The sequence below is a fragment of the Pseudomassariella vexata genome, assembly GCF_002105095.1.
Source record: "Pseudomassariella vexata strain CBS 129021 chromosome Unknown BCR38scaffold_21, whole genome shotgun sequence".
NCBI classification, from domain to species: domain Eukaryota; kingdom Fungi; phylum Ascomycota; class Sordariomycetes; order Amphisphaeriales; family Pseudomassariaceae; genus Pseudomassariella; species Pseudomassariella vexata.
In genome coordinates, this window is record NW_024467976.1 from 438,177 (window position 1) to 456,972 (window position 18,796).

General features: G+C 48.9%; 4 protein-coding genes across 4 annotated transcripts; 3 read left to right on the forward strand and 1 right to left on the reverse strand.

Moving 5' to 3' along the window:
- Nucleotides 1-704: 704 nt before the first annotated feature.
- On the forward strand, nucleotides 705-3,224 carry BCR38DRAFT_113267 (carboxypeptidase 2). The gene is made up of 5 exons (XM_040853399.1): nucleotides 705-1,177; nucleotides 1,237-1,291; nucleotides 1,344-1,916; nucleotides 1,973-2,349; nucleotides 2,409-3,224. The coding sequence occupies exons 1-5, from the start codon at nucleotides 854-856 to the stop codon at nucleotides 2,790-2,792; spliced, it is 1,713 nt and encodes a 570-aa protein (XP_040710431.1). The 5' UTR covers nucleotides 705-853; the 3' UTR covers nucleotides 2,793-3,224.
- Nucleotides 3,225-6,219: 2,995 nt separating this feature from the next.
- Nucleotides 6,220-7,518, forward strand: BCR38DRAFT_450454 (zinc-binding alcohol dehydrogenase domain-containing protein cipB). Its single transcript, XM_040861377.1, has one exon. The coding sequence runs from the start codon at nucleotides 6,382-6,384 to the stop codon at nucleotides 7,399-7,401; it is 1,020 nt and encodes a 339-aa protein (XP_040710432.1). The 5' UTR covers nucleotides 6,220-6,381; the 3' UTR covers nucleotides 7,402-7,518.
- Nucleotides 7,519-13,554: 6,036 nt separating this feature from the next.
- On the reverse strand, nucleotides 13,555-15,091 carry BCR38DRAFT_355397 (glycosyltransferase family 4 protein; the record flags this gene model as incomplete). Its single annotated transcript, XM_040856947.1, has 2 exons — nucleotides 13,555-14,539; nucleotides 14,610-15,091. 2 exons carry the CDS (start codon nucleotides 15,089-15,091, stop codon nucleotides 13,555-13,557), a joined length of 1,467 nt encoding a protein of 488 aa, XP_040710433.1.
- Nucleotides 15,092-15,557: 466 nt separating this feature from the next.
- BCR38DRAFT_450458 (P-loop containing nucleoside triphosphate hydrolase protein) lies at nucleotides 15,558-18,544 on the forward strand. The gene has a single exon (XM_040861378.1). It carries the CDS (start codon nucleotides 15,776-15,778, stop codon nucleotides 18,197-18,199), a length of 2,424 nt encoding a protein of 807 aa, XP_040710434.1. The 5' UTR covers nucleotides 15,558-15,775; the 3' UTR covers nucleotides 18,200-18,544.
- The last annotated feature ends 252 nt before the right edge of the window (nucleotides 18,545-18,796 follow it).

An 18,796-nucleotide genomic window follows, 5' to 3' on the forward strand; every position in this document is an offset into this window, starting at 1 on the left:
CGCTGTAGGAGCTCAACATTTGCAACTCACGATGTTGAGCTCGTCTTTCGTTCTTTTCAGCTGCACGGGTATACAGCTTCTCTGACAGCGAGTTAACTTAGGCAGCTATTTGGTGCGACTAATAGCTAACGCTCGCATCCCGTTACCTAACTTGTTGCAGGGGCGAATTCTCATTTAGCTGAAGAACATTCCATTACACGGAGGCTAGCTTTCAAGTCATGAATCCAGGCCGTTGAACTTTGACGATACACCAGTCTAGTGCCCAGGCAAGCTATGGACAAAAAACGGCTCACGGGCCTTTACCACCTGCATCCGGACCCTACCTGAAATTGAAGTCTAGAAGGCCTTTTATAAGAGAACTTTGTGAGAGATGTAATAAAACGTATGAGACTTGAGTTAATAGTTAATTACTACTAGAAGAACAACTGCCGTTTTTCTATTATTCTATATCTGTTCATTAGCGAGATATTTTACAAAAGGTACTGACTCGTTTCTTTTGTCCACAGCTTGTCAGGGGCGGGGTTCGACTGGAGCTAGGGCTGACTGCATATGCAAGATTGAACATTCCCATGTCGTGGACCAATACTGTGGAACTATATGATTGACAGCAAACTAAAAGCCGGATTGCTCGATGTCACCATCGGGAGGACGCGGGGCTGTCCGCTTCGTATCATTAGGACCTTCCTAAAAGGATTTGGGGAACACAGGAATGATGCTGCGATACAAGACAATGCTCATACTTATTTAATGCGTGCCGGTATGAGAAGCAAAAATTTGTACGCCATTCCGTCCAGTTGTCACCTCTGTTCGTTACCCTACACTAAGGGTTACACTTCGTAGTACAACTACTACCATGGTCCGTCCACTTCTCAATGCCACTTGGGGTGTCCTCTTGCTACTCTTCGCAAAAATCACGCTCTCTTCAGCTGGATCTCTGCCGAGAAACCATGAAAAAGTACCAGAAGTCAAGAGGCAAGTCCCGTCTGAACCTCAGGGTGTGAAAACTATCACAACTCCAAGCGGCGCCACAATTCGCTACAGCCAGCCGGGCAAAGAAGGCGTCTGTGAGACCACTTCGAGCGTGGACTCATACTCGGGGTACGTGGATCTCGACGATGAAACGCATATGTTCTTCTGGTTCTTTGAAGCGAGAAACAATCCGAACGAGGCACCCTTGGTATGTAAAGTGAGACTAGTCTCAACTGCAAGCAATCACTAATACGGCTTCTGGGATAGACCTTGTGGCTTAATGGCGGTCCAGGCTCAGACTCGTTGATTGGCTTGTTTGAGGGTGAGGTTCGAACCAACCCGCTGAGACGAGCCTTTGCTGATCTCGCCAACAGAACTGGGCCCTTGTCAAATTTTGAAAAATCTCACCTCCAAGGTCAACCCTTATGCATGGAACGAAGTAACCAACCTGCTCTTCCTGTCTCAGCCGATTGGTGTTGGATTCTCCTACGCCGATGAAGTAGTCGGCATCCTAGACGAAACTACCGGATTGCCCGTCAACTCATCGAACCCAGATGGCCGCTATAGCGTGGTGGACCCGGATAGGTTCGACACAACTGAGCTGTCGGCGATTGGAGCTTGGGAGGTGCTCCAGGGCTTCATTGAAAGCCTTGATACCCTCGACGAGACCGTGACAGCAAGAACGTTCAACCTATGGACCGAAAGTTACGGTGGACATTATGGCCCAGCCTTCTATAGGTATTTCTTTGAGCAGAACGAAGCTATCCAGAACGGCAGCGCCAAGGGTTGTGAGCTGAACATGCACACGCTCGGCATCATCAATGGTATTATCTCGGAGAAGATACAAGCCCCTTACTACCCAGAATTTGCCTACCGAAACACGTACGGGATAGAAGCAGTTAACGAGACTATCTACAACTACATGAAGATGAACTACTACTTCCCAGGTAAGTCTCTCAATACTCTAAGACATTTTACAAGACTCAGCTAATTCCAAAATTAGAAGGTTGCAGCGATATGATCGACGAGTGCGCAGAGTCAGACCGCTCTACCAAAGAAGGCACGACGGCCTGCTCATCAGCAACCGCCATTTGCCGCGGTCTAGTCGAAGGGCCCTACTACCACGTCAGTGGTCGGAGTCCGTATGACATCCGAGCGGAGTATGGGGCCGAGATACCCCCTGGTTATTGGCAGGACTACCTGAACCTTCCTGCGACCCAAAACGCAATCGGGGTCAACCTGAACTACTCGAGCAGCGGCGGCAACTCGATCTTCGACGGATTCACGACCACTGGCGACTTTGTTTATCCCGACATGCTAGAGGATCTCGAGGTCATTTTGGATGAGGGTGTCAGTATACATTTGATATACGGTGATGCGGTAAGTTTTATATTTCCTGTCCAGAGAATCTTAGAAGCGTGCAGCTGACGAGCATGCAGGACTACATCTGCAACTGGTTCGGTGGCGAAGCCGTCTCACTACAAGTCAACTACACTCATGCCAAAGAGTTCCGAGCAGCTGGGTATGAGCCGTTCGTGGTAGACGGGACGGAGTACGGGGAGTCAAGGCAATATGGGAACTTTAGCTTCACGCGGATTTACGATTCCGGCCACGAGGTACCCTACTACCAGCCTAAGGCATCGCTTGAGCTGTTCAGACGGATTCTGGCTGATTTAGTGGTTTCCGATGGGACTGAAAAGGTCACAGCTACGTATGAGAGCGAGGGGCCGGTGAATGCGACGCATACGAATGTGGCGCCCACGCCGTACTATACGGGACGACCAGATATTAATGAAAAGAGGGACATGCGCTTCGGTTCGTAGGGCGCTGATTCCGCGGATAATCCAAACTTGAGTAACCTAGAAACTTAGACTTGGTTGTCTTCTGAGGGTCATGGTTTAGAGTCAAGCTGGATACAGACAACCAGGAGGTCCTTGATACACTCAAAAAAAGCTAATGACTAATGCTGATCGAGAACGGAGCTATTTCAGACATAATTACTTGATTGTAATTTGGGTTTCCACTTGTTGAATCCAGTCTTTGGGCGTGATGGATGCCGGATTGCGTCAAATTCTTATCGACTCGACATTCACGGAACCGAATCTTTGATAGACGAGTCGAAAAGTTTCAATTATCACCAAGATTTCTGAAATAACATCTGCAATCAAACCTTAGTCCACGACAAGGACCTTTTGAGGCTTAATACAGCGGTGGAGATACCCGGAAACGGTCATTCGAGGAATGAGTTAATATATTGTAATTATGCTCAACTTCATATAGTCTTGTTGCAAGCGAGGCTATAGAATACACCCAGTTGTAGTGTTGGCCATCATTGACGTAAAGTGAAGAATTCCAGACCGCTACTGAGCCTTCCATAGTTCATTGAGACCACCAATTTTGTGTTCGCATGTCTCAATCTGACGTCAACGCGAAATACGTCAGGCGCCTAGATACCAACTACCACGGTGACTGAGACTCGTTACCGCTGTCGAAGCTATCCAGGATCCGGGTCTAGACCATTTGATCTGCAAAGTGTTCCTTGGCTTCTTCGGACCGGGGGGCTAGGATTTGCACCGCACCAGATGATGTGTTTCGTACTTTGTACCGTGGGCCTCGAACTACAGAGAAACAACCAGAGGAATGAAAGTCATAGAATTTATTTGAATGAGTACGGAAATTGGTTGGTTCAACGCATTCTTGTCTCGGGGCCTAGGTCGGAATTCGCTGAGGTCGCCGAAACCGGATGGTCGGGAGACTGAAGTGGATGGTCAGTTGGATTTGGTGTGGTGGTAATTGGATGGATAGTTCTAGAGTCTGTTCCCAGGATGAAGGGTTCTGTGAAATGTGCCACTCCATCAGCCTCCCAGGGTCCAGCGAAATCGGGGCTGTGTCTGTCAATTGACAACAGAATGCGAACCTCCATTCGCAAGATGACGTAGCTTGAGCTAGATGAGTTTTTCCAATAAGATGATGCAGTTCCTTTTGCGAAGTTCTAGAACGAACCTATTACTGGTTGTAACCCCGACATCCGACTCTTTGCGATTGTTACCCAATCGTACAATTAGCTCGAGGTTCTAGACTCCGGTCGCCAGACACTTTTCTTCGACGAATGCTGTAATTACGTCAACCCAGTTCTGAACATACGTCGCTCAGCTGGCTTAAATACGATGCCAGTATAGCCTCTATAGGACAAGAAGTATCGTGTCTTCGGTGAAGGCTGGTTGCCTTGAAGTGGATCGCAGAGAACCGCAGGATGTTTGTGAGTTTTCGCCACGTCTTGGGACACTTCTCCAACTTTCATCTCAGAAGACCACCATGGGATGCAGATCTATGTCCTTTTTAGTAAGACCCAGATGGTCTATATGGTCTGATTTCGCAGATATGAGACCATTTGGGAGGTCATGACACCGCTGGTTCGCCGGGCGGAAGCTGGAAGGCTCATAATACCAGTCACAGAATCACATTTGGACGTGGTCGACATCTTCAGATTCCTATCCGTGAGAATACGAAAAGATCGTAGATATTTGGCTTGACTGGCGTAACGTGGGGGAGGCGCAATTCCAACGGATAATTTACCCTGCGCTCGCCACGCTTCCAGGGTCCTAGGAGGGTCTACGTTTTCGGTCATATCAGAACATGCCGAAATTCAACAAGCCTATTTCGGAGGAATGGCTGATTTCAATGTCATGTGCTGCCTCCGGCATAATTGTAAAGCATCCTCGTTGAACTTGAAGAGGCTCTGCGGCGTCAACCGAATTGAAGACTTGCGTTCCCCAGCGTCGTAAGGCTTATAGGCAATCACGCTAACTCAACATCCATCATACACTCTCTTAAGACAAACAAACCAGCCGCCATCCCAAGTACGTTTACTTAAACGACTCCACGCGCTCCTATTTTTCCAATTTGCAGAAATCGCTTCTCTTCGAAACCAGTCCATTACACACAACCCATCCTGCTGTTATTCTTGTTGCTACTGACTACCCTCCACACGTTACCCCATTCAGTTGCGCTCACCTTCCAATGCTCGTTACCCCAAGCTGCATAAGCGAATGCAACGATAAACCACCCTGCCGGAAACTTCAAAAGCGCCCTAAACAACCCGGGCTGGTGCACATATCATGTCTAGTACCAATGTTCTTGACTATGAGTCGGCTAAAGCCGTTTGCAACCTCAAGTACGAATTACTTCCATAACTAAGTAGTGTAGAGAATGGATTGCCCGACCCATAGCGTTGCAATTGGCTCCATACTCACTTATTGCGCCGGAGACTTGCGGATCTAATTATAAACCCCATTTAACAATTCCTTGCGATAACTAGCCCCAATGACGTTGCGGCAGCGCCCGCTCGGGAACGACCCACAATCCAAGTCCCACAAGATCGCAACTACAACATGCAGCGATATTTGAACCCTCACACCCATCCCGACGATATTGATGTGCGTCCTCCTCTGCCATTTCGCACACCAGTTGCCGAGGTAGGAGCCCGTGAGCGCGCCGCAGCCTTGATCATCTCCGCCTTGACACCCAAAATGCCTTCCTGTCCCAATTAACTGGTATTGAGATGGTATTCTGGGACAACAATTCCAGCCTTTTACATTGTAAGTCCATGCAATAACATCGATAATTCTGGTTGATGCAATTTGCTAATATTGTGTTCGAACCAGATGCTGCACCTGTATGAAGTTGGGAATTATCGTCGGGGAAATGATGTTCACAACTGGCGGTCAGGCGACTCTTGTTGCTCTTTGTTTGAAACTCCCGGTTGGCTGTAATATGTAATTATCATATGCAGTTCCAATTGGATCATGGAGGATTGTGATGTTGATTGAGCTAAGTTAACCTCCGTCAGGTGTAACGGTAGAATGTTACCTATCTAACTAGTGTACATTGTTACGGAGTAACTAGGGCTCCGCCAGTGGACTGTGTGCCACTAGTCCTCTGTTATTGGATATGATTACATCCATCCCTGCTGGTACCCCTTGATGTCTTTGCAAAGTGATGTCTCAATGTTACAGTAGTTCGGAAATATCCATCATCAAGGCCTCTGTTCAGCACAAAATGAGGCTTGCTCGTGATCGCTTCGGTGATTAGCATTATAGCCCCGTGCTATGCAGCTAACTCCGTGAAGCTTGTCCAATTGGAATACTACGACGGGCGCCATATCCGTAGTTAACCCCGTATTACCCCGTAGTTAGCCCCGTATTACCCGAGTAGACTTCTACATCAGAATTTCTTGGCGGCTCTATAACTGTGCCATTGTAGTCTCTTGCGAAAAGAACTAAACGATTTATCTTGTGCCTCATCAACGTATCTCTAGTGCAATTAATCAATATTATTTCAGGGGAAGGTCCAATTCCGATATTCGACTAAAGATCTTGATTGTCGAACTAACCTAGGCCAACTCAGATCGCCATGTCTACCAACAACGCCGCCTACTTGACCGAAAAAGGCAAGGCTCTCGAGATCAAACCAGCCCCCTATCCTACCCCCAAAGAGAATGAAGTAATTGTGCAAACTCGGGCCATCGCCATTAACCCTGTCGACTATGCATTGCAAATGATGGGCGATACGTTATTTCCATGGCTGCAGTACCCTCACATCCTCGGTTTGGATGTCTCTGGGGAGGTAGTCAAGATTGGCTCTAATGTCGCCAACTTCAAAGCGGGTGATCGTGTCGTTGGCCTCGCCTCGGGGGCATTCCAGTCGTACTCCGCCGTCCCAGCTCAGATGGCTTCCACAATCCCAGACTCCGTTACCAACGAGCAAGCTGCCGTCATCCCCCTCGGCCTTAGCACTGCATCAATGGGCCTCTTCGGGAAAGAATACCTTGCTCTGCATTACCCAAGTATCAACCCAAAGCCCACGAGTAAGCCGCTCCTTATCTGGGGCGGCTCAACCAGTGTTGGCAGCAATGCCATCCAAGTCGCCGTTTCCGCCGGGTACGAGGTGATAACCACCGCCTCGCCCAAGAACTTCGAGTACGTCAAGAAACTAGGCGCAAGCCAGGTATTTGACTACAACAGCCCCACGGTCCGAGACGACATCCTCGCCGCCCTCAAGGGTAAAACGTGCGCCGGCGCGATGGCAATCACCAGTGCGGACCTTACAGCAGCTGCTGCCGCAGCGGATGCGTGTTACGAGATCATCTCGAAAGCTGAAGGAACCAAGTTCGTAGCTACAGCGCAGCCTCCGCCCGAAGTTCCACATCCAATGGTGGCAGCTAAGTTTATCCGCCCATTTGGAGACTCGGAGGAGGACCAGGAGCTTAAAGACGCCGTATTCGGCGAGTATCTACCGCAGGCGCTTACAGCGGGGAAGTTTCGGCCTGCGCCGGAGCCGGAGGTTGTTGGGAAGGGGCTTGAGGCGTTGCAGGAGGCGATGAATGTCCTCAAGCAAGGGGTTTCTGCGAAGAAGATCGTGGTTTTGCTTTGAGTTCGGTTTGATTTCAGGCTTATGCGACACCTAAATGTGTACGTGACTTATGATCGTCTATGATAGTGCTAAACTCCTTTTATTGCAATGGGTGCCGAATTCCCCTTATCCATGAAACATCTTGTGAATACGTGCAGGCTAGTCATGCCCAATTTCCGCCTCGTCGTCTATCTCGAGTTTTATGTAGCACGTTGTCTCTTATTTGCACCGACTGCACTCCTGACGGGCCAACCATATGTGCCTCATGTAAATCCAGGTCGATAGATGCCTTATGGCACAGTGTATGACGCAAATGGCACACCCCAAGAATATGACCCATACCAAACAAATTAGCAAAAAGAATCCAAACAGATCCAGATCACCAATATCGTATTCGACCGGATGATGGTAACCGGAGAAATCCCGTCCCCGGTGAAGTCAGAACCGTTTACTGCACGTTCATCTAGCACGGGAGTAAGCAACACGTCGAGATCCACGCATGGATGTGCTCTCATGGGAGATAAGTGCTAGATGAACAACTAGGATAAAAAGGTTTCACTGGCTCTAATAAAATAGTCATTCTAGGATGGGATGGGACTGGACTGGTATCGGCAAGCTTATTAGCTTGATTTCGCTTTTGCCTGAAGAGTGTTGACGTTAAGTCGACAGTACATGCGGGATGATCACCAGGATGGGGAACTACGAAAGATTAAGAAGTTATGGGATATTCATATCCATAAATCAGCACAGGAATATGCGACTGAGGACGGCACAGTGGCAGAAGAGGAGAATGATAGCGATCCAAGCTTGGTCGATCTTCCAACTCACACACTTCGCTATGTCAGCCAGCATCTGAAAACATTTCGATACAGCAGTGACGACGATGGCCAAAAAGGAGTGGAACACTCAATTTTCACAGAGAAATACTCAAGGGTTGGAACAACGTGTTAGTGTGGATTACCACCAATACCCTCACCATTCTCCGGACTTAAGTTGCCAATACTCACCTCACCGCAGACTATAGTTAGGCAAACTGGTTAGCTTATGGTTGCTAAGGCTCAAATAGCTATTTTTACCGTGCTTGGGGTCCCTGAAAGCCTGTTTTTGGGTAATTTGAAGGTTTTGGAGGTCCTTTACCAGCCCTGTAGGACCCCTATAAGACTTGTTAGCTTGAAAATCTCTGCAAAATATCTGGCACTTTGAAACTCGGCTGTTATCTTGGTATTCTTCTAACGCTTAAGCCGCTACCCTCATGCTATAGAGAGTCTGATTTCCCCTATAAGGCCGACTTTGGTAGCATCACCATCTCGCCAGGCCTTGGGTAAGGCCACTCCGACACTCCCAGAGGCTCAAGAACACCTTTTCCAGTGTTTACGTGGCTTCATTAAGGCCGTCTCATCGTAGGCGCGGGCCTATAGCCATGATATTCAGAAGTATATGAATGTGGGCGATTATTTTCATCTACCAGTAGAATGGTCACTTCACAGCGGCTAGATAATATTCTGCTTAGGGCTCTAACGGCTAAGTGACCTATAAGAATAACTCGCTGGATGAACGGGACGAGGCTAAAGAGGAGGCCATATCCAACTCCGCCAGCGTGTTCCCGGGGGACCGCACCGGCGAGGCTAGCGATAGCTTCATCTCTTGGCAGTAAATCCAACCAAAAAGTCCCCAACCTCACCTAAACTCACCAGGATCTCTGGTTGGTCAACATCACCACCGTTTTGCTTACTAATTTGATCACCGGCCAACCAAGGGAGGATGATGAGGATGGTGAGGTTGGTCCGATCCTAAGAAACACTCCGATGGAAGCAACGAAAGACCACGATCAAGTCAGGTATATCAGCGTTCGCAGCAGCATTGCTCCCACGAATTTCTTTCCCTTGGCAAATATCTATCGATCCAATTCGCTTCTGGAAGCTTCAATGTTTTACACCATTATACTGACCCTGATTGTGGTCAGACTAGAGAAGTTGCAGAGCGTTTGTTACCAAGTCAACGTGAACTCCGACTTTGCAGGGACTTCTGCGCCTACTTCCTTTGTTGGTGTGGCAATGGAAGTTCCGGACCGTTGAAGTAGGTATTTAGACGCCCATGACAAATTCACCAGCGGAAGCCGTGCCTTGAGACTGGGGTCTCTGGTACGTGCCAGGGTTAGTGGATGGCAGACGACTAACACCGATTGCAATCGGTTAAGACGATGAAAATGCATGCAAACGAAGAACAAAGTAGCATACATGTACATGAGGTTCGAGGGAGTTTATACTGCATGGCTTGAACACATGATGTTCAGAATGTGCTTATGAATTACAACACCCGGTGTAGTGTCGAATAGATAGATTTTAATAAACTTAACCGTTACAGTCAACTATCTCGATCTGCGTCCTTGTTATTCTACCTTTATCCTTGTGTACGTCATGAAAACCATCAGCCTTGATCCACCGCATCAATGAAAAACCATCGTAGTGACCGTATTGTTCGTAACCGAGGACTCGTGTACGGGAAGAAACTAGCAAGAGGTCTTCGAAAAGAGGTTGGTTTATTTGCCACAAGAGGAACACGAGCAGTTAGAGCCGCAGTTACCTATGTATGGACGGGTGTGTCAGCATTAGATACGGTGGTTTTGAGGGGTAATGTCAGATCATGGAAGAGTGGACTTACAGCTCGACGTGCCTGAGCATCCGCAGTCGCCTTTCATTTTGAGATGATTTCTGGTTATAGAATTACTCGATTTGCTTGATAATAAACGTCGATTTGTGAATTGGCCTAGGTACAAGCGTGTTTGTTGGTTTGCTTGAAGTGATGTGTTAAAAGGCAGCTGACCATTTTATATATGTCTGCTTCGACCTCGAGGGTGGAGAGATACAGGGATTAGAGATGTGCACCAACAACAACTTGCTCAATCTTGAGAACGGCAATAATACCCCGATCAGAACAGTCGGCGATGTCCGTACCAGTTGTCACTCCATTTTTCAAATGATTCGCCGTACACAGTTTTGACTGGTTGTGAGTTACTATCGGGCTTGTTGGGGCAAATAATGTTGCATTAAACTAAAGTGGTCTCTCCGGCCTTCCACATTTATCGATGCCGCGAATTCGGTTATAAGGGTCTTAAATATAGAAAGCACGAAGTCAACCCTTCACAGGGGGTTAGCTTTTGCCAAGGGCTTGGTGTGCGGAGTCTAACAGTTAATGTAAGTATTGTGGTAGATCTGGATTGTTATTAATTACTTCAAGATGGTTTCGAGCTGATCCATTGGTTCCGTCACTGGTGGCGAGCCTCATATGGTGGATATATGGACGAGATCTTTGATATGTTATTGTCAGACCTTATAACTACCAAAAATACCTCATTCTACAACGAGTGGGTCCCTCGTCTTTTGACGGTCAATTTGGTCCAACAGTTATTACAAGACTACAATAGTAATTCCGGTGTGTCAATGTCAATTCGTGGTTTGCTAATAGTGCAGCTTAAACTCAAGTTTCCTACTTACATAGATGATGAAGCGCTGTACATAAATATCTACCTACTAATTGGGACTTTCCACCAGAACCAAGATGGAATGTACGGAACTCCCTGTGCAGAGCAGATATCGGTCCCGAGCGATTCTCAAGATCCTCTACAATCATGTTGCAGACCTAGACAAGCCCGTTCAGCTTGGTGAAAAACTTGTCGCACTGGCCAACTTGGAAATGAGAAGACGTTACAAGGAAGTGCCTTTATAGGTGCCAGCAGTGTAGTGTAGGGGACTCAATAATGACAAGTTAATCACTGCCTCTTCTCAAGAGAGGGGGATTCACAGCAGACTATTTATACAGTGTCGACCTTCGCATAGGCCAGGGCCCGGCAAGCCATTGGATCCCACTGACTATATAAGACCTATAAGTCACTGTGGCTTATCTGCACCTGAAACCTGCGTTTAGCCTGCTAGTTCGGGTTATGACTATTGCTCTCCTAGCCTTGTCCAACATAGTATCCATCTAGTCAACCACGTTGAGAGCATTAAGCATACTGTCAAGTGCAGATAACCCACAGTGGCATAAGCCTTTTGGGCATGTCGTCCTGGAACTCGAGCTACACCTTGAGCTGCTCGTAAACCTCTCGGATGTTAGGGAACATGAGCCTTGGTATAGTATCATCGGGATTCTTGTAGGATGATCCTTCAAGCTGAGCTTCCAGGACGTCTCCTTGACCGCTTGAATGCCGGATCCAGGGGGTATCTGTATCCTTGCATAGGGGACATTGGAGTCGAAATTTGTCCTGTCACTCTCCATTTTATGCTTAATGTCAAAAGTCGATCGTAAGGGTGAGGAGTTAATGTTTGCACTTTCGAGTTTGTTCAAGGGTGACTGAAGGCCATAGTAGCCAGGGCCGAGATGGCGGGACGGGTATATATACTGCTCATCTCGAGGCAAAAATTACCGAAACATGCTTCTTTGTCTCAAACAGTCATGAATGTAGAAATCATAAGCTGATGAAAAAGTAGTTTCAACCAAACAAACTCCATTCTTTCAGTCTTTGCGACGGCGACCCAAAGAATGCGATGAAACACGCAGCTCACGGTAGCAAAATCTCGAGTCAAATTTGTTGAGACCAGCTGCGGAAACAGAGAACAAGGCAATGAACCATGTTTATCAACTCAGCAACGCCTATACCTCAGGAAGGCGATATCCAAGGCTTCTCTGTGCAAAGACAGCAAGTTCATATGCAAATAACCACCCAGGGGCTCCAGTTTGGTATTTAGAGATGACAAGACTACCACTTCACGGGGCATGATTACATGCGACAGCCAAATCAAAGTGCAGCTGTTGTATCAGCTTTACTATTATTATTATTATTAGTTACGCCGTAGGCTCGAAGCCCCCGGTACCTCTTCTAGTACTCGCGTATGTCAAACCGTGCCCTAGTGGCTGGACTAAAGATATGCTACGTGATCGGTTCGCTTTATTAGCGACTGCGGTGCGTTCACTACCATACTAGGTTGGTGCTCAACCTACTAACAGAGTCTCCCTGAGAAAATCGAGTTATCTGGGCCCTGAAGCTGTCTGTTCCGTCCCGTCCCTAGCAGCCACCTTACGATAGTCCCACTGGTCACCGGCTTACTTGTTTCTATCGGGAGATCTCTGAGAGAGTGTGTAGCGGTCGCGGTGTGATAGCGGCCCGCAGGCGTTCTCTTGGTTCGTGCAACAGTTCGCAAAAGAGGATCACATGCTCTGCCGTTTCAGGGGCGTCGCCACAGCCGCATAGCGGCGAGTACACGCTGAATTCCCTTTCAGTCGATGCAGGCCCAAATTCTTGCCCCCTTTTGGCATCCGTATCGAAGGGCCCTCCGGTTCCTCAGCGATAGTGCGGCGCTGGCGGTCATACTCCGCTGCTCCGGAGAACCACTCTTTCGCCAGTAGTCGAGGAGAGCCGCCAGAGCCTCTTTTTTTTCACCCATCAATGCCGAGCTCCGAGTCTCCTTCTCTACGGTGTACCCCGCTGGTCGGAGTAGCTGCGGAAAGCTTCACTAAACGAATGCCAGTTCCCCCGCGCCATGCGTAAGTTTTTCCCAATTATAGGAAAACTTCTTCGTTCTCGAATCGTAAGTATACACCAGGCAGCTATCTTAAAAATAAAAAAAGCTTCCCGTTACATGCCTGATGATACGGCAAAGAGAGTAGATGAGTATCATTCGATGTCTAGTGGCAACAGAGCTTCAAACACTACGATTAAAACGCTTTCTTGGGAATGCAAAGTTCTTGTATCTCACATTAAATCAGAAGGAGAAGATGGAAAGGAATAAGTCGCCAATCCTGTCGTTGTGGTGAATACCTTACGTTACCTCACTATCTGTTGTACAGCATATCCCTGGCATCACATCATACACACCAGCCAACGAACTTACATACCAAAGCAACACATTAAACAGCCGACCAAGAAGACCATTAAACTGCACATTAAAGTCGATAGTATGGAATCTGCATTGATCGCATCCTCGAGTTGAAAGGAACCTATGGTTGCACTCCATCGTCTTTAGACCGTTTAGTCCACTGGGTATTTAGTCACGATGTCCTGTATCCACATCCATGTATTCCGGATACCTTCCAGCCCTATCGAGTTCCCTCCAAAGCTTTTTGCTATTCGCACATGGTATCTTCCCGTTTCCAAATCATGACTCCAGAGTCCTATGATTATGCCTTCTCATCTTCATCGTCACTCTGAAGCTGCTTCCTTGGCCAATCCGCAGCAATGTCGATCCGGTCCCTCGGCCACCACCACTCGCAAAACAAGAATATCAAGTAGTCGATGACCACACACAGGCAGAACAGCTTGCCTGCCCAAACACCACATCCATAGTACCGCTTCAACCGGTCGATCAGAGCAAAGCTTCGGACGCCTGAGCGGCCCCTAGTGGCGCTCCACTCCGCCGCATTGCGTTCGTCGTACCCGTAGAACTCCGACTCGCTGATATCACCAGTGATGCCCCTGTACACACGCTCAGTGCGCTTGGCAATGTTGTCCCACGAATACATTGCCTTGACCTGATCATGGAATCTCTCCGTACGGACCTTATTCGCCCGGAGCGCAGCAATGGCCTTGCCCATGGCTGTGACGATACTTTCTTCTTCGGGATTAGCGAAGACTGTCATATGCCCAGGTAGGACTTCAGGGATACCGCCGACTGCAGTGCAGACGACGTAGAGACCGCAACTTGCTGCTTCAACAATGACAGTGCCAAAGGCTTCCGTGAGACTGGGATGTAGGTAGATATGTCCGCACACCATGATGTCGCGCACTTGGTCGTGCCGTACGGGGCCCAGCATTTCAACCTTGTCTTGCAGGACGTTTTGTTCAATCATTTGTTCCAGGTCAATAGCTTTCGGGCCCGAGCCGGCGATTACGAAACGAGTGTTGGGGTGGTTCTCGAGAATGCGAGGTATCGAGGCGGTAAGCAGGTCGATTCCTTTGTTGTAAAACAGGCGGCTGATAACCACGATGGTGATGGGATCGTTAGAACCCAATTGATGTGCGGGTGGGGTCTGTTTGAACGCAGCACCTGGGGCAGGTGGCTCGGCTGGGTAGTTCAGGGGCCTGAAGTTCTCAGACACCACGGCGTTCGGAATGACGGACACCATTAAAGGATCCAGGGCAGCTCGGAGCACCGTATTTTCCTTGCTGTATGAATTTTAGTCAGCAAACATGGGCTGTGTGGACAAGGGGTAGAGAGCACGGGAAGGTAACGTACCATGTATGGCTCACGCAGATAATATGATCTACGTCGCTCAATGTGAATTTGAGAAGCTTGTTAGTTAAGATGCTCGCGGCATCTGCGAACCCGTAGAGAGAGTGGTCTGTAAAAACGGTGCGCAAGCCCATGGTTCTCGCATGGAGGAGGGCTTCATGGCAGAGACTGCTCAAGCTGGCATGCCCATGAACGATCTCAATTTGCTCACGGATCATAATATTGCGGAACAACGGGAAGAAAGAGAAGACCGTCGGAAAGGTGGCGGATCTATAAATAACCGCGAAGGGAACATGATAAACCTTGATGCCATTCGTCAGGTATCGAATGCCCTTCCTGTCTTCATAGGCATGCGTGACAATAATGATCTTGTGGCCTCGGTCAACCAGCTTTGTTGCAAGCTGGTAGATATGGCTCTCGACTCCTCCTGGCTGAGGAAAGAAGAAGTCGCTAACCATAGCGATGTTGTAAGTTCGGTGAGACATTGCTGCGAATATCTCTCTGTTCTCGACCGATATATCAAACCAATAAAACCAGCGAAAGGTATGAAGGTCACAATAGTATCATTGAGAAGACTGCGCGAGGGTCAAGAAGCTTGACGGCAGTCGAAAATCAGGTAGCCTCTTCGCGGGAGCTAAGGTGGATTCACCCCAGCTGGCACAGCCAAGACTGTAATGAGTTGGAGATGGCTGTGTGAAATAAGTAAGAGTATGTAACGCGTCCATAGTGACGATCACCCTTGATAAAGTCGAGGTTGGACCATGGTCACAGAGAACTTTGTTTCAAGTTTGAACATCGCGAGCTCGGCGCTGGTGGATGCGGGAAGTAGCGCGTTAATCGATTGATCTGCAGCGCGGAAGGGGTATTGGCAGGGATGACGATGCAGCCCGATAACGATAAAGAAGTGGATACCGGTCAGAGCTTCCAAAAAGTTTTGGGGAACGAACGTGGGGGACAAGGAACTGAAGATTTGCTCTTCACAACTGTAGAGACTTCGAACTTGTCTTTGCGTCTTGCTGCGGGCTCAATGAAGTTCCAGAGTAAATAAGTTTCCCTCATCCCTTTACGCCATTGAATTACAAATCCTGTAAATTCGTCACATGGTCATAATGCACCAGGTTGTTGCGATCGCGCCATAGAAATTTCGGCATCCATCCCGGTAGCTCGCCATGTACTCGAGATATATCCCGCCAAAGAGCACCCCGTCTCAGGGGAAGGCGCCAGCGGCGTCTCCAGCACCTCCTGAACCTATCCAGCCCAAGGCTGCTCTGCCAATCCCGATCTCTTACAGCAGATACATTCCTCCCCAAAAACCAAGTGCGCCCACGAAGCAGCACCTGCACTTCGACGATGCGGAGGGCGAAGTTGATCCGATCGTAGCCGATCGGCCACCCACGAAGAAGGCGAGACTTTCCGAGCACCTCGATGAAGTCGATACGCCGAGTGATCTGTTGCAAGATGGCCAACAACCCGAGGTCAAACCTGTGGAACCGGAAGCCAGGATAGAGAAGACCGAGAAGAAGTCGAAGAAGGACAAGAAGGCAAAATCGACCATTAGCGGCGTCCCTGTAGATGAAGATATGGCAGCAGCTGTCGGAACTGGCGAGGTCAAAAGAGACAAGAAGAAGAAGAAGAAACCAATCAAAACCCCGGAGGAAGAAACACAAGCGGACGATGACGATGAGATTCGGAGGCGTCATAAGTCTGTATTCGAGAAAAAGGCGAAGGCGCTGACAACCCCTGAATCTGGGGAAACACTCGATGTACAAGTCGGTGAGGACGGAGACTTGATGATGGTAGATGTTGCACCGGAACAAGCGCACGGCCTTGAACCGTTACCACAACCAGCACCGGTCGTTTTAGACCCGAAGCCTACCTACGAGACGCTCCCATCATGGCTAGCAGAGCCGGTTAGGGTATCGCCAAAATCGATTGCCCCTTTTACAGATTTCCGTGGCCTCGCCCCAGAACTAGGTCTCACACCAGAGATTGCAGCCGCATTAGCTACAAAAGGCTACAAGCAAGCATTCGCAGTTCAGACAGTTGTGATCCCGCTGCTCCTGCCTCAACATTGCAAGTCTATGCAAGGTGATGTTCTTGTCGCGGCTGCAACAGGATCAGGAAAGACTCTTGCCTACGCCCTCCCGGTGGCACGGGATATCAGCCTTGGGAACCGCCATGTTACGAAACTGCGAGCCTTAGTAGTACTGCCTACCAGGGAGTTGGTGAGACAGGCCCGGGACGTTTTTGAGCAAATGGCAGGAATCTTCGCTCACAATGGGGAAAGAAGGCGGGCAAAGGTCGGCATTGCTATGGGAAGTCAGACTTTGCAAAAAGAGCAGACCGCCTTGGTCGAGAGAGAGGAACGCTTAGACCCAGAAGGCTATGAGTCACGTTTGAAGAGGCTGAGTTTGGATGAGCTGGATGGCTACAACACCGAGGACGAGGAACGAGCCGAGATTTCCAGACGTGAAGACGAGATATCCACATTGCCGGATCACACTATTGACTACAAGTCAAAGGTGGATATACTTATTTGTACTCCTGGAAGACTCGTCGAACACATCAAGAAGACGCCTGGGTTCTGCTTGGATTATGTGCGTTGGTTGGTTGTTGATGAAGCCGACAAGTTGCTTGGTCAGGACTTCCAGCAATGGCTGGGCGTGGTGATGCCAAAACTGCGTAGTAGCAAGCCGAATGCTCGCAGCCATATGCAGACAAACTTGTCGGGAGTCCGGAAGGTCATTCTGAGTGCCACCATGACGCGCGATCTAGACCTTCTTGCTGACCTGAAGCTCCGGCGACCGAAACTTGTCGTCCTCGAGGGAACGGAAGACGATGGCGAGACGGGAGAAAGGCCTGCTGAGCACACGCTGCCACAACTGCTCCAAGAGACCGCGATCAAAGCTGATGCGAACCTCAAGCCCATGTATCTCCTTGACTTGCTGCAGAGCTCGCACGTCTTAGGTCTTGCTACGAATACATTAGCGATGGATTTGTCCGACGACACGTCGTCTTCTGGATCAGATTCCGAACTGGAAGAAATTTCGAAGCCGCAACCGACTGCGAAGTCCAGCATTCTGATCTTTACGAAGTCAAATGAGACGGCTCTAAGACTCTCGCGTCTCCTTTCTATAATGTCGCCCTCCATCGGATCCATCTTAGGCACCCTCACATCGACCGGCGCGTATGCTGAACGGAAAAAGACACTTCGCTCCTTTTCAGCTGGCAAACTCCGCGTTCTAGTCGCGTCCGACCTCATTGCTCGCGGTATTGATCTCCCCTCCCTGGACCACGTCATCAACTACGATATGCCAGTCAGTATCGAGTCTTACGTACATCGTGTTGGCCGTACAGCACGTGCTGGCAAGAGTGGTCAGGCCTGGACACTGTTCACGGATTCTGAGGCCTGGTGGTTCTGGAAGAAGGGTCCAGCTAGTGAACGCATCGGGAGAGTCGGACAGGTCGAAAGACTCCGGGTTACTGAGGAGAAGGAGGCAGCCTTTGAGGTTAAAAGAGGTCGTTACGAAGAGGCGCTTGAGACTCTCGGTAAGGAAGCGGCTGAGCTGAAGAGGCAGCAACATGTCCGGTGATATAGACTTGGATAGCATGGCCGGGGTTTTGATCAACTAGGTGCAGTAATGGATATACCCGCCCAAATTTATTGTCCGGGGGTGCTAAGGAGAAGCAAGGCTTACCACATGTGCCTCGTTTTCTCGTGAGCCTTTCTGCGCGTGACTCTCTGCCAATAGGTATAATTTCTGGTGGTCCGCTTTGTACCCCGCTTGGCATACACGTGCCAGCTGATGTTCCAACTGAGTTAGACGTTCGGTACAGCGATATTTACTCAAACACTCGTAGTTCAGAAGTTTGGTCCGGTATGTAGATATGTTTATTGAATAAAAACGTCGATGGCAACGACAGAAACCAGAACAGATTGGAGGCGCCAGGGGAGGCAGTGCTTTGGACCAACGGGACTGCAGGTTGCGGGGTAACACGACGACTTATTCCGTATAGCCCCTCAAACATCCATCACCACTAGGCGTGGTACTTCAGACTAAGCCGTAGCAAGCGACATCAATCAACGAAGCATGGAATATCATGTGTCTATCCACTAAGTCTAGACGATTTTGAGAAGATATAGTCCCACTGCATAGCACACAAATGCCCATCAGGGTTAAAACGTAAAA

Excerpts from the sequence above, each read along its gene's own strand:
- BCR38DRAFT_113267 (XM_040853399.1), top strand. The coding sequence starts at position 854 with ATGGTCCGTCCACTTCTCAATGCCACTTGGGGTGTCCTCTTGCTACTC. Across the intron at positions 1,178-1,236 it reads ATCCGAACGAGGCACCCTTG|ACCTTGTGGCTTAATGGCGG; the intron begins GTATGTAAAGTG and ends CTTCTGGGATAG. Across the intron at positions 1,292-1,343 it reads GTTGATTGGCTTGTTTGAGG|AACTGGGCCCTTGTCAAATT; the intron begins GTGAGGTTCGAA and ends TCTCGCCAACAG.
- BCR38DRAFT_450454 (XM_040861377.1), top strand. The coding sequence starts at position 6,382 with ATGTCTACCAACAACGCCGCCTACTTGACCGAAAAAGGCAAGGCTCTC.
- BCR38DRAFT_450458 (XM_040861378.1), top strand. The coding sequence starts at position 15,776 with ATGTACTCGAGATATATCCCGCCAAAGAGCACCCCGTCTCAGGGGAAG.